Source organism: Lepidochelys kempii, chromosome 5 (genome assembly GCF_965140265.1).
Source record: "Lepidochelys kempii isolate rLepKem1 chromosome 5, rLepKem1.hap2, whole genome shotgun sequence".
NCBI lineage: Eukaryota > Metazoa > Chordata > Testudines > Cheloniidae > Lepidochelys > Lepidochelys kempii.
Genome location: NC_133260.1, coordinates 26,777,933 through 26,792,737, shown reverse-complemented (window position 1 = coordinate 26,792,737; position 14,805 = coordinate 26,777,933). Strand labels below are relative to the sequence as shown.

At 39.1% G+C, this 14,805-nt stretch overlaps 1 protein-coding gene across 1 annotated transcript in view; it reads left to right on the top strand.

Moving 5' to 3' along the window:
• The window catches only part of NUP155 (nucleoporin 155), a 47,730-nt gene that overhangs the window by 17,601 nt on the left and 15,324 nt on the right, over window positions 1–14,805 (top strand). The window contains exons 15-24 of the mRNA XM_073343798.1: window positions 1,448–1,542; window positions 2,137–2,225; window positions 3,648–3,710; window positions 3,802–3,952; window positions 5,912–5,978; window positions 7,796–7,914; window positions 8,137–8,240; window positions 11,017–11,150; window positions 12,837–13,028; window positions 13,807–13,945. Of these exons, the coding sequence (XP_073199899.1) occupies window positions 1,448–1,542; window positions 2,137–2,225; window positions 3,648–3,710; window positions 3,802–3,952; window positions 5,912–5,978; window positions 7,796–7,914; window positions 8,137–8,240; window positions 11,017–11,150; window positions 12,837–13,028; window positions 13,807–13,945 (1,153 nt within the window). The remainder of the gene's footprint in view (window positions 1–1,447; window positions 1,543–2,136; window positions 2,226–3,647; window positions 3,711–3,801; window positions 3,953–5,911; window positions 5,979–7,795; window positions 7,915–8,136; window positions 8,241–11,016; window positions 11,151–12,836; window positions 13,029–13,806; window positions 13,946–14,805) is intronic.

Below are 14,805 nucleotides of genomic sequence, written 5' to 3'. Positions count from 1 at the left end.
GTCTATACAAAGAATTAGTGTATAACAAACTGGGTTGTAAATTCACAGCATTCTAGCGTGCTGCACACTGACTGGCTATGTGAACCCTGCTAGCATCCACTAAAGGTTCCATGATGCAGTTTGACAGGGTTCACATGGCCAGTCAGTGTGCGGCAGGCTAGAGTGCTGTGGATTTACAACGCAGCTTGTTATACGCTAACTCTCCATTAGGCAAGCCCTCGGAGTACAGTCATATACTGGATTAGTTTGTGTTGTAAATGTGGCCATTCTTTGGCTTCAAAAATATTAGTTCTTGTATTACTTGTCATATCTAGGTACTTATATAGGCTTCCTCATCAAATTATCCGAGTAGCTATAAGGTCAAGATAATGCTGCTTTGTCAGTTGAACAAGCAAGATACTGTATAAGGAAGAAGGTAACCATTTTTATGGGGTCTAAAAACATAAGGGTAATATTCTTTTCCTTAAAACTGTCTGTTTCATGTAAGTGACAAACACAGAATTATGACAAGAATTGGGAATGTAATTCTCTTATTAGAAAAATTATTAATCTTGAAAAAACTAGTGTCACAGTCCTAGTCCTTTTCAGAAAAGTTTTGTATGTGCTTCAGTGGCTGCAAATACTTAGAATCCACCTTCCTTTTTTACTAAAACTGGTACCAAGCAAGCTAGAATGAAACTTTTTCACAGAACTTGATTTTATTTGACATGTGTAGTTCTTTCTTAATTTCTACTTCACAGCATAGTAGTAATGAAACCTCACAATAACCTCTGCTATTATTTCTTTGAGAAGTGGGTGAGACGTGTTTTTTTTTTTCCAGTGGCTTATTTAAATGTTTAGTCCTTTAATAGCAAATACAATCATTGTAAATCATATAGATGTTTATCCTTCGTAACACTAATTTAATAAACTCACATTTCCATACAAGTATAATACGTCTTATCTATACCTATAAAACAGTTTTTCCATATATTTCATTTACTGCAAGCTTATTTAACCTGCCAAGAATCAAGAGCGTTCATAGAAAGCTTTCACGGGTCACTTTACCTGCCACAACAGAATCTCTTACTGTGACTGACTATTCCTTTCTGTTTAACTGACAAGACTCAGGCTATGTCTACCCTGGAAACACTACAGTGGCACTTACTACAGTGATGGAAGAGGTCCTTCCGTCATTGTTGTAAATCCCCCTCTCCAAGAAATGGTAGCTTGGTTGACAGAAGAATTCTTCCTAGTTCATCTTAACTACATCACACAGCGCATGATATTTTTCACAGCCTGACTGATGTAGTTAAGCTGACCTAACTGTAGCATAGACCTCATTGCCTCACTGTTGAGGCAAACAGAGCCTTGAATATTTTGTGAGGAGCCAATATAACTCCTTCAAACTTTTTAACACGATGGTCTAAATTGTTGTCACTCTGATAGAAATCATGATTTCCTACAGGAGGACCAGGCCTGTGCCACTTGCCTTATCCTTGCCTGCTCTGCTGCTGCTTGTGATAGAGAAGTGTCTGCCTGGGCTACCCGAGCATTTTTCAGGTAAGTTTCAATTAATTTGTAGATTATGCCTTGAATTTTATGTTTAAAATCGAATGCCACTACAGCCACAAAGGAAGCTCTTGGTATGTTTACAGGGGGCAGGAACTGTTTGAGTTCTGTATAAGTATTGTTTTAAAATTAGTGTAAACTCTTAACAAAGTAACATGGAACATGCATTTTAAATGCAACTGGTCATGCATGTATACTTAATTAGAAGTGAATATGAAACTTTTTGTTTTTTTAGAAGTTGTAACTTCTGCATAAAACTCATACTCCGCTCCAGAAAAAAATCAACAAATAAAAATGTCTTAATTGTTCAGAAAAAAGCATGTGGAATTTGTGTCTGTAATATGCTAATGACTTGTTGTTCATCTAACTTGTAATTATTCAGTTTCCAAATTTGAGTGCACAAATCAGTCATACAGTCACAAATAATTTTTTCTGAAAATTTTAGGTCAGTATTTTTAACTCAAGAAATGAAAAATTGCATTATTTTCTGTTCGTTTAACCACATTTAACAAAATAAGGCCTCAAAATCAGATGATCTAAGTATGTGATATGCAAGGAAGTTAGTCTTTGTCTGGCATATTTTAGGTATGGCGGAGAAGCACAGATGCGATTTCCATCAGCTTTGCCTCCTCCAAGCAACGTAGGACCAATTTTGGGTTCTCCTGTTCCTGCTAGTGAGTAGCAAATGTTTCATTGATCTTTTTTTTAATCTGAAATTTGTTTCATTTTCACAGCTTCTTGTATCTTTACCCTTTCTTATTTATATGAAATATTTTCCTTCTTTTCATTCACTGCCTCAATTTCAAGGAATAAACCTGGTGATTATCAGGGTTGGGTTTTTCCAACTTTTCTTTTGAATTATTTTGGATTTAGGAGTTCACTGGTGTGATTCTAAAATATGTCCAGGTGTTCTAAAGATGCTGTCATAATATAAAGGAAATACAGACTTCTTGCCATAGTGCCAAAAATCACCTTGGCAGCCAGAAAGCAGTTTATCAACACTATATTGCAGAATATCTTCTTACTTGTGTCATTCTCATACTTCCACAGGCACTGCAGGTCTACCCATATGTGGGTGATGGAAGAAATGAGAAGTAAAATAAGTTAATTGTTAGGATTTTTGACACAATCAATGTTATGACACAATCTTTAATTACATGATCACTTACTGTTTTCTCTGCAGTACCATGCCTCATTCAGTGCGCACGGTGAACCTGCTTTGGGAATGAATCAGGGTTGTGTAGTGAAGGAGCTTGTTGTCTGTAGGAACCCTGCCTCATTTATTGCAGAAGTTGGGAGGTGGCAGGAGAGACAGTTCAATGTCACCCTGGCGAATTGAATTCTACCCTGCCGCAGACATGTTCCGTGTGTTACTGGGTAAGGAACGTAAACCAAAATTTTCCCAGGTGGCCATTGCGTGTTCCTCATTTTCTGGATACTCAACTTGAGACACTTGTCTGGTTTGGAGAAATGATGAAAATTCACAGCTGCAACTGAAGTCAATGAAAGCCGCAATCTGAATATACAAAGTATTATATAAGGCTTATGTATCCTGAAAAGGTCAGACCCTAGGCTATGCAAATTGGACACCTAAAAGTAGTTGACACTTTTGACAATTTTGTCTTTAATCCCTGGCCTCAGTTCCCATGTGTAAAATGGGGATAATATCACCTCACCTCACAGGAGTGTTGTGAAGAGAAATTCAATCATTTTTTAGCAATGAGAATACCTTAGGAAAGCCCCATGTATTTGGTGCCGAGTTTGGATGGTGTGCAGTAAATGGGGCATGGTGCCACACTAAATGATTAGGATAAAAATAAATATTAAATAGCTACTCAGTCAGTGAGCATAAACGATTCTGTGCACCAAATGAGGAAAGGTCCTGTGCAAAAATAGTTAGTGATCATGTAATTAAAGACTTTATGGTAATGGATATGTTCACGGGGCCAAACTAAGGTTGCATAAGGTAGACTTATTTCTCATGTTTCTTAACTTCTGAGTGCTTGACTTGGCAATCTTAACATTCTTTTCATATCATGGGTTTTTATTGTTGTTTTTGATGCAATAAATGTATATATTGCTTTCTTTCACCTTAGGTTCCCCTATGCCTATTGGCAGTCCCTATCCTAATCCAAGCTTTTTGACAACACCAGTACAAGGTATTTTATTTTTTCATTTTTTGTTGTTTTCTCAACTAGATTTATTTATATCAAAAGTAAATGGATTAATCTATATGTGTCCCTGTCCTAGGTTTGCAGCCTCCGAGTATGTCAACCCCAATGTTTGCTGCAGCCAGTTCAATGTCTCAGGCTGGCGCATCCATGAGTGGTATGATGGGCCCAGAGATAGTGTTTTCAGGAAAACACAATGGCATCTGCATATACTTCTCTCGAATTATAGGGTGAGTTGTTTGTGTAAAAGATGTTTTGTCACTCAGTTCATAACATAGTCTTTCTGTCCACTAATGGCTTAGTATTTGCTTTTGATACTGTATTTACTATAGTTTAATAATTAAGAAGTGTGTATATGTGACTAATCTAGGTAAATTCCAGTGGACTAGTGTAATCACATGCTACATGCTAGCTTCTCACTACAAGTGTGTAGTTAGCCATTGTAACGTATGTACAAAATGACCAATCTGTTGGCCGCCTTCCCTCTCTTAGACCTAATAGCACCCAGGTTATCCCACAGAAAGTATATCATCGCACATAATAGATGCAGCAGGTGAAGGAGTATGCCTCAGCAATTTTTTGTTCCACTTTCTCCCTTCCTGTTCCTTGTGTTTCCTTCCCTTCCTGTTCATATGGTATCTGTTATCTCATTCCCTTTACAGCTCTGCTAGTATTGCATTCTGTGGGTGAGCTGGGCAAGAGATCTACTTAGGCCCTGATACTGCAGTGGGCCGTCTACAAGCACACACCCCTGCAAACTCGTTTCTTACGGTCCAGTCCTGCGAGGTGCTGTTTGCTTTCAGGTCCTATTCAAGTCTGTAGGAAACAAGAATGCTCATCACCTCACAGGGCTGAGCCCCTAGTTTGTAGCCTTCTTGGTTAACGGATTTTTAAAAACCGTGTCCTATTCTGAGCAAGTTGTTAGTGCTTACCAGTAATAAATAATAGTATTATTGATCTCTAGTATGCTGGACAATAGCACTGCAGAAATGGGGATTTTGGCAAGTTGTACCTTGCCCTCTAACAGTGTGGTAGTAGGAGGCCTGTTTAAGAACAAAAACCCTCTTTGGTACTCTACAAGTACTGCCTTTAAGAAAAAAATGTGTTTTATGGCATATCTCAGGGGTTTTCAACCTTTTTGTTGCTTAGGCCCCCCTCTACATGCTACAAAAACACCAGGGCCTGGTGGGGGCGGGGGGGAAATGGGGGCTCCAGGCTGGGGCATAGGCATAGTTTTACTTCTGTTGGGGGGGGGAAGGACTGGCGGGGCTCGAGCCAGTTCCATACAGGAGGATCCAGGGAGGGAGTGCCACCTCCACCCCCTGACTCCCTCAGTAGGCCACCCAGCCTGTCTGGGCTGTGGAGGGATGCAACCAAAAAATATAACTCCAAGAGGGGACTCAGTTCAGAAAGTCTGAAGTCCACTCAGGGTGCAGGGAGGGGGTTGCTAGGGGCTGTATGCGGGCAGGGGAGTAGCTCAGGGTGCAGGTAGGGGTAGCTGGAGGCTGTGTGCAGGCAGGGGGGTAGCTCAGGATGGTGGCAGGGGTTTGCTAGGGGCTATGTACAGGCAGGGAGAGGCTCCCAGTACAGCTCCCAGATTCAGTGGGATGGGGGGTACTGGGGCTTCCGGCTTCAGCCCCCCACTTCTCCTGGCTTGGGACGGGGGGGGCAGGGGCGCTTGGCCATCTTCTCACATCGATCCCAGCTTCAGGGACTTAGTGGGACGCCGGCTTCAGCCCCGCACCATTCCCGGCTTCAGTGCTGGGGCTCAGGGCACCGGGTTTCGTCCGCGGAGTTCCACGGACCCACAACTGAGAACCACTGGTATATATGATAGTTGCCTGCCTATTCTCTCATCTTCTGAGACTACTATTAGCTTATGTGCAAAATAATTTGAGGAAATCAAACCTAATGTTCTTAAAGCACATAAAGAGGCTTTGTTTCTTTAATTGTAATTTGTGCCTACCTCATTCTGAAAGGTACAGAGCTTATGCTCATGATTTTTTATGAATAAAGACCCTGATTTTTACAGGTTGACTCTTTGGGTTGGATTCAGGATGAAGGGAGGGTTTTTTAATTCATAAACATTGGCAATTTGTATTAAGAAATGGTTTAGAAAAGAAACAGTTTTTCAAGGCCAATGGCATTTTTGTTAATTTATTTGGTGTTAACATACTTTTGTATTTCAGAAATATTTGGGATGGCAGTATAGTAGTTGAGAAAGTTTTCAAGAGTGGTAACCGAGAAGTTGTTGCAGTAAGTGGGAGATTATTTGGTCTTTTAAATCTTCCTTAAAGACTTTATTTATTTCTCTCTAGCACTTTTACATGTCCTCTCTTATCAGTGACACTGCATTGTGATACTCATCGCATTTTCTCAGAAACAATAAATATTTATTGATTGTATTTAATTGCTCTTTACAGGAGGACTGGGAAGGGGATGTAAAATCTTTCACGTCTAAATTACTAGTTTAAAGTTTTACCAAATTAGTGGTGCCTAAAAATTACTAGCTGGTATGTTTGGTGATTTGTATGAAATCCATTGGTCTTAGTCTTCTAATACACATTATTTCAAAAGAATACCCAAACTGTAATTTAGTGCATCCTGTTTCCTTTGCTGACAGCCCCAGAAGAATGGCTGAGCAGAAATTGATCTAAACCTTTGTGTAGCGTCCTAGCTTGTGACAGAGTGAGTCAACAGAAGAGCTCTGCATCTCCATACAGACCTTTGCAAGGTTTTAGAGTAGCAGCCGTGTTAGTCTGTATCCGCAAAAAGAAAAGGAGTACTTGTGGCAACAAGAGAGTATTTCATTTCCCGATGGTGTCAGCTGGCACCAATATTCTCTTTAAAAATGCAAGGAAAATTATATATAATATGCCTGCAAATGTTCTAATAAACAAAAATCTGCATAATCTCTGATATTCTAGTCTTGAGCTTCTACTGAGTCTATGTGGCAAAATGTGTAGTGGATTTCTGAGTGGATAAACTTCTGAGTACTAAATTAATGCCAGCCTCATCTTCTTATTCAGCCAAATCTAGGTTTGGACTGCGGTCTTCAGGTGGAGCATGATAGTTAAGGCTATGATTTTGGCATGGAAATTTTTATAAATTTCATGGCAAAGTTGTGGGGAGAGGGAAGAAAAGTCACGGAAAGGTCAGCAATAATGTAGTTTTTGCTACATCAGCGTGCACAAGGGCTTTTAAGTAGTAAAAGCAAGCTTACCCTATTCCAGGCTTTGCAGCCTTGCATACATGATCTAAGTGCCACTCGGGTTTGGCATGTCCTCCCCTCATTTCCATCTATGGAGGGGCATATGCTCCAGACCTGAATGGCATGGTGACCATGTGCTCCACATTGCGATGGCCGAGTGGGGAGGCAGATATGGGTGCTGGAAGGACTGCAGAAGTCCAGCATGACCATCCTGAAGTTTCTTTCTCCACCACCTTCTTCCCTCCTCTGACCCCAACTTCTTATCCTCCCTGCTGGTGAGTCCAAGGTCCTCAAGTGACGGATCCATCCCAGACTCACCCAGTCCCCAGCACCAAGAGGAGCCACCGCTGCAGTTCTGGCAGGTAAAGGCCCAACTGCCAGCATGCGGCACAACACAGAACAGGACCCAGCCAGGATGCTGCACGATGCAGAGTGGAAGCTGGTGCCAGCTAGCCAGGCTGTGGTGTGCTCCTTTCCAAAGAGGTTTTAAAAGGTGGTGAGGCCCCTATTTAAAAAGAGCGGGAGGGAGATAATGGTCCTCCCCGCCCTATGGAGCCAGGCCCAGCACCATGCGACAGATGCTGTTGCTGCAGAGTGAGTGTGGGATGGCCTCCTTACAGACTTCATTCAGATTCATGATTACTTTGAACACCGTGACCTCCATGCCAAAATCATAGTCTTAATGATACTGCATTAACTCCACATAGCACTTTCAATATGTTGTCCTTTTGGTCATATTGTCTTGATAGTTTTTATTCTTTAGTGACCGTTTTATATCTCTCAGCTGAAAATTTAAAAGGTTCAGAGATTTGAAAGAAGTATTTTAAAGAAATTTTAAAGAAGCTCTCTCCTTCTCTTGCAGATTGAAAGCAGTGTTCCATCGCACATGCTAGAATCTGTGCTACAAGAACTAAAAGGTTTACAGGAATTTCTGGACAGAAATTCACAGTTTGCAACAGTAGGAGCTCTTGGAAACCCAAGGTAGGATTGAATATGTTTGGTTTACAAAAGGCATAGAAGTGCTACTTTTTTGAAAATTATTCCATATAGATACAACAATGCTGTTCAATTTGGCTTAAAGTGTTTGTTACCTCTCTAATAAAACATATCTACTCAAACTCTCAAACGTAGTTTTTAGTTTCTTTTTAAAATAAATGTTCAGGGTTTGCACTAATAGCTTCTTAATTTATTTTGGAATTGCAGTTTTAGCACCCCAGCTAACCTGCAGCAGAGGTTACTAGGGTTCATGCGGCCTGATGGTGGAAGTTCTCAGCAAGTGCAACAAGAGCTCCAGAGGAAGTTCCATGGTAAGGGAAGTACTCTTGAACAATGAGTAGCAAAAGGTGGTGCATCCAAATGGTAATCTCTCACTGCTGTTCCAGTTAAGAGCCTGAATAAAAATGCAGAACTGGCTTTTCTGAGTAAACTGTACTCAGAAGTAAGAACTGTACAAAGAACGATGTAGTCTGGGTGACATCAACTGTTCACATTTTGCTCTTCATTTCTGACAATATATATAATATTTTGTCAGTACCAACATTTCTGCATTTATTTCTATGGGGAAATTGGTGTGGGCATTTCCATATGGTTCCTCTGGGGACGAAGCATGTGCCCAACATAAAAACTCAAATGTAGACTTAGCAACACTTGCTAGTCTTTCTGCTTTGAATTTGATGGGTGACATCACTCATCACAGAGTACAAATGTTTATCCTGTTTAGGATGAGTTCCAACTGGATATAGTAAGATTTAGTATTCAAACTGACTCCTTAAACAACTCACAAACATAACTTTTGTCTGTAAAATGAATATCAAATTATTAAGGACAGTAGCATCTAGCTATCAGAGGTATAGCAAACCACAGGTCACATTTCCCATGACATTTCAATAAATTAAACTAATTAAAGAAGTTTTTAAGCTGCTTTCTCCTCTACGAAGAATTAAGTCAAAATCTTGTGTAGTTGCATATGTTTTCTCAGTCCTATTTCTTACACTCAGAAGCACTGGGATAAAATAAAAGTTAGACTGTTGTCTGTACTCTGGTCTTCATAAAAAAAAAAAAGGCTCCAGAAGTGACCCTGGCAATTACAGTCCAGTTAGCCTAACTTCAGAACCAGGCAAATTGGTTGAAACTATAGTAAAAAACAGAATTATCAGACACGTAGATAAACACAATATGTTAAGAAAGAGTCAACACAGCTTTTGCAAAGGGAAATCATGCCTCACCCATCTATTAGAATTCTTTGAGGGTGTAAGCAGGCACATGGACAAGCGTGATCCAGTCAATATAATGTACTTGGACTTTCAGAAAGCCTTTGACAAGGTCCCACATCAAAGGCTATTAAGCAAAGTAAGGAGTCATAAGATAAGAGGGTAGGTCCTCTCATGGATCAGTAACTGGTTAAATGATAGGAAACAAATGGCAGGAATAAATGGTCAGTTTTCACAGTGGAGAGAAGTAAATAGCAGTGTACCCCAAGGATATGTAATGGGACCAGTTCTATTCAACGTATTCATAAATAATCCAGAAAAAGGAGTAAACAGTGAGGTGGCAGTTTGAAGATGATATAAAATTTCTCTAGACAGTTAAGTCCAAAGCTGACTACAAAGAGTTCTAAAGGGATCTCAGAAAACTGGGTGACTGGGCAACAAAATGGCAGATGAAATTCAATGTTGACAAAATGCAAAGTAATGCACATTGGAAAACATAATATCACCTAAACGTACAAAATTATGGGGTCTAAATTAGCTGTTACCACTCTGAAAACATTGGCTCAATGTGCAGTGACAGTCAAAAAAGCTAACAATGTTAGGAACCATTAGGAAAGGGATAGACAATAAGAAAATATCACAATACTACTATGTAAATCCTTGGTATGCCCACACCTTGAATACTGCATGTAGTTCTGATGGCCCATCTCAAAAATTATATATTAGAATTGGAAAAGGTACAGAGAAGGACAACAAAAATTATTAGGGGCATGGAACGGTTTCCATATGCGGAGACTGTTCATCTTAGAAAAGAGACGACTAAGTGGGGATATGATACTGGTCTATAAAACCACAAATAGTGTGAAGAAAGTGAATAACAAAGTGTTATTTATCCCTTCACGTAACACAAGAACCAGGGGTCACCCAATGGAATTAATAGGCAGTAGGTTTAAACAAACGTAAGGAAATACTTCACATAACTCACTGTCAACCTGTGGAACTCATTGCCAGGGGATGTTGTGAAGGCCAAAACTTAACTGGGTTCAAAAAAGAATTAGATAAGTTCATAGAGGATTGGTCCATCAGTGGCTGGACCATTTTTGTGTGCATGCCAAAACTCAAAAAGTTTCTTTCCAAACATAGTTGTGGTTTCCAAGTGACCAGTAGTGGTTGCATCTTCACAACATGCAAGCACTTAACCAAAGAAGTGAATTAAGGACATCATAAGTATTACATTGCCTACATAGTCAACATATTGTATCCAATATAAAGATATTCATATTTCATCATAACACACCCTTAACTCCAATCCATGGATTGGGTTTTTTTTTCCTTTTTATTTTTGTTACTTAGATTTCATGTTTAAGGGATGCTGTTAAATAGAAGATGCTATTAGTTAATGCCTTACTATTATCAATAATTTATTTACATTACCATAGCAGTCATAAGTTAAGGAAATTTCTAAGTAAATTGTTTATAATTGCTGTTTCTAGAATAATTTAGTATAGTTCATTTAATACACTTTTTTTTTAATTTATGATAAATTATTAATCTGGACTTCTATTTGAGGCTGGTCAATATATGAAATCAGTATGCACATACAGAACTATGTTTATTTTTCAAAAAGGTCTTCTGTTGTGTTTGTAGTTGGAGATGAGTAGTGACAAATTAGTATCTGTTTTGGGAAGTGTTGAGATTTAAAGATCCACACAAACAGGAATGAAAATGAAACATCAAACAGCAAAGAGAGAGGAAAAAACTCCTTAAAAATATGGGGAAATGTCATTGTAAAACAAAAGTTGGCATGGTAACTCAAGAAGACCACATGTAGTACCTGAATAGAAAATTACCCATGATCTATTCAATGTTACAGCAGAGGCACAGTTAACGGAAAAGACCTCACTTCAAGGGATCCAGCAACTTGTTCACAAAACCTGCCAAGCTTTAGCTTTGTGGAAACTTCTCTGTGAGCACCAATTCAATGTTGTTGTAGGTGAGCTTCAGAAGGTATGGTATAAACTTTACTGAACAACAGTCTGTTTTTTAGTTGATTGCATTTAACAAGTCTGGACTTCTTAAATATGTATTTTAAACAGTTAGTCTAATCCATTTAAATGGACTTCACAACCTATACAGCATGTACAGAGATTTCTAGAGTTCAGTTTTCTTGGTGTTGCAAGTATTCCGTTAAAATAAAATCTAACGTGTTGCTCTCACACCCCAAACTAATTAGCCGATTTGAAATGCTATTAAGTAATATTGGATTTGCTTTTTTAAAACTCTGCTTAGAAGTTAATATTGAGTTTGTTTTGAGCAAAGTCTGGGAAGTGCAGAGTGAAGACAATGGGACTGAAATGAGCCTGCATAGAAAATTCACTCCCTGCCTTCTGGCTTGCAAAGGTCTAGCAGAGGAAGAAAGGCCCAGGTACCAGAGGCTTCAAGTCCCAGCAGTTTTGGGATGCGAAAGGCTGTTCAGTCCTCGAGGAAATTTGTGGAGGAACTTCTGCTGCTGCCACCATTGAGATAATTGGCAGATGTATCAACAAATGCTGCAGCGAGTAACTCAGGAGACACCTTTGGAATCTAAAGCCTATATAAAACACAGTTGATTTCAGTGACAGAGAAAGTAGAACTGAAGTCACCTTTATAAAGGAAAGAAAGTAACTACATTTGTCTTGTATAAACAACATGGAGTATTCTAAGTTGCCCATCAATAACAGTTTTAATCAAAGTTCTTTTGTTTGGCAATGAAAAACATTGCACCATTAGCACCAACCTAGCACTAGCAGTTAATTTATGAGCATAAGTAATTCTGTCCTGGTGATAGTGAGGATAATTTTAAATATGATTTGCAGAAGTGTGTGTGTGTACGCGCTGAGGGAAAGTATCTTTGTTTTATTTGTTGGTTTAAAAAATGGACATGGGAGTTTTCTCAGTCCCCTACTTTTGAGGTTGGAAGTGATTGTTTTAAAAAAAGAAGCATTTCTCCAGTGTTTGTCAAGAGTTAGTTAACTAGCTGTTTAAAACTAACAAAAAAACCTTTCTCTTGCATTCTTGCAGTTTTCAGTCTCTTAAGAGATAATACCACTAGTTTGCAAAAAGATTCACATGACCAGATATTTCTATGATTTTTTAAAAAAACAGGATGATAATCTTTAAGACTTTATACAAAGAAGCAAACAAGGATGCAAACATGCATAATTTCCTTTGCGTCCAAAGTCCTTTGAGTCACCAGTATTCATTTATCCATCTCTCTTAGATAGATATATGGGCCCCAGTCCTACAGTATCTGAATGTCTCACAATGTTTAACATATTCGTTGTCACAACAGCCCTCTGAGGTAGGGACATAGTATTATTCCCCCCGTTTTACAGATGGGGAACCGAGGCACAGAGACTTAAGTGACACAGACTTCAGGCCACACAGGAAGTCCTTGGCAGAGCAGGGAATTGCACTCTGCTCTTCTGAGTCCCAGGCAAGGGCCATAACTGCTGGGCCATCCTCTTTAATATAGTATTTTCTATTTTAATCGTTAATATGCATTAAAAAATGTGCATTGATTCTGTGAATTTTGGTCATTGAAATTTATTTGTTGGGAAAGCAGCTGAATTTGCTTCTATTATAATAGCCCTGTTTGGAAATGTGAGAATGCTGCAGCTTTGGAAATATAATGGATTTTTTTTCTTCCAATAGGAATTTCAAGAGCATTTGAAGGTTACTACTTTCAAAGACTTAGTAATTAGAGACAAAGAGTTAACTGGAGCACTCATTGCCTCTCTCATTAACTGTTACATCAGAGATAATGCTGCTGTGGATGGCATCAGTTCACATTTACAAGATATATGTCCACTTCTGTACAGTACTGATGATGCTGTCTGTTCCAAGGTATAATGTACTTTCGATTATCTGTGGTGAAAGTGAGAGGTATTCATGGAAGGCAGAATTGTTCTGTATAATTGTTCTTTTGCCTTAGCAAAATGCTATTGTGCATTTTATATTAATGTGTATATATTAATATGTATCCTCTTGGAGCTCAATGTAAGCCTAACAGAAATTACTTTAAATGTGCTGATTATCATTAGTGGTCTTCCATCCAAACTTGCAGAATATTAGGTAGTGTGATCAAATGAGCACAAAATGTTTGTGCTCTTGACTGTCAGATTTATTTGCCATTAAATGACATGTCATTTGGTAGTGACACAATAGCTAAATGCACATTTTCCATTATGAATCTACTTTTAATTCCATCTCCAACTTTATTTCCTTTAGATTTATGTAATAGTTAAAAAGGCATGTATATAAAACCTCTGTTGCCCTAACATTTAAGCAATCTTACAACACTGTAATCCACCCGGGAGCATTAAAAACAAGCGTTCAAACAGGAACTAATTCATTCATTTCAGTCAGCCAGTAAACCAGTAACAAAAACCTCCTTTTGTCCCTTATTTTGGTTACAGAATCTTTCTGCCTAGAACTTGACATGTTGTCTCTGGGCAGAGAACTTTTTTTAAAAAAAAAAAACAAAACTTGAAGTGATAAGGTCCGTAGTACTTCAGGCTTTGAAACATGTGAGTTAACAGAAACTGAGTTATTGCAAAGAAAATCTTCATGACAGTGTAACTTAAATTAATAAGGACTTAAATTTCCAATTGTTTTACTGTAGGCAAATGAATTGCTTCAGCGGTCCCGACAGGTTCAGAGCAAATTGGAAAAAGAGAAGATGCTAAGAGAGTCATTGAAGGAGTACCAAAAGATCAGCAATCAAGTGGACCTTTCTAATGTCTGTGCACAATATAGACAAGGTGAGAGGCAAACAGCACTGGAAACTTGACAACTTTTGAGTTCAGTCTTTGGTTCAGACCCCATTTTTACCTCTTTTTGGCACTTCAGATCAAAGCATAGTATTCTTGGAGTAGCCGAGAGATAATCCAGAAAAATATACATATAGGTAAGAAAAATGAACACATGGAGTCAGAGGAGCTTATGTACAAATTCACATTCTAAATATGTTAACTCTTTGCCTTATTTTATGCTGTTATTGATAGTCATATTTCAGGATGGAAGGAATCTAAGCAGCTCATTTACATTTGTCCATCAATAGGCCTAATCTGTAATGATTCTTCTTTTCACCATAGAATCATAGGACTGGAAGGGACCTCAAGAGGTCATCTAGTCCAGCGGTTCTCAGCCAGGACTCTGGGGCCCCCTGGGAGGCGCAAGCAGGTTTCAGGGAGTCTTTCAAAATAAACCAGAAAGCAGGGCCAGCATTAGACTCACTAGGGCCCAGGCCAGAAAGCTGAATTCCAAGCCCTGCTACTCAGGGCTGAAGCCAAAGCCCGAGCACTTAGCTTCACAGAGTTCCTTGTGGTGTGGGGCCCTGGGCAGTTGTTCTGCTTGCTATCCCCTAATGCCAGCCATGGCTTTAAATCTGCTGAAAAACAATTCTGGTTGCACAGATGGGCCATGGAATTTTTATAACGTGTTGGGAAGGCCTCAGAAAGAAAAAGATTGAGAATCCCTGATCTAGTCCAGTCCCCTGCACTCAAGGCAGGACTAAGTATTCTCTAGACCGTCCCTGACAGGTGTTTGTCTAACCTGCTCTTAAAAATCTCCAGTGATGGAGATTTCACAACCTCCCTGGGCAATTTATTCCAGTGCTTAA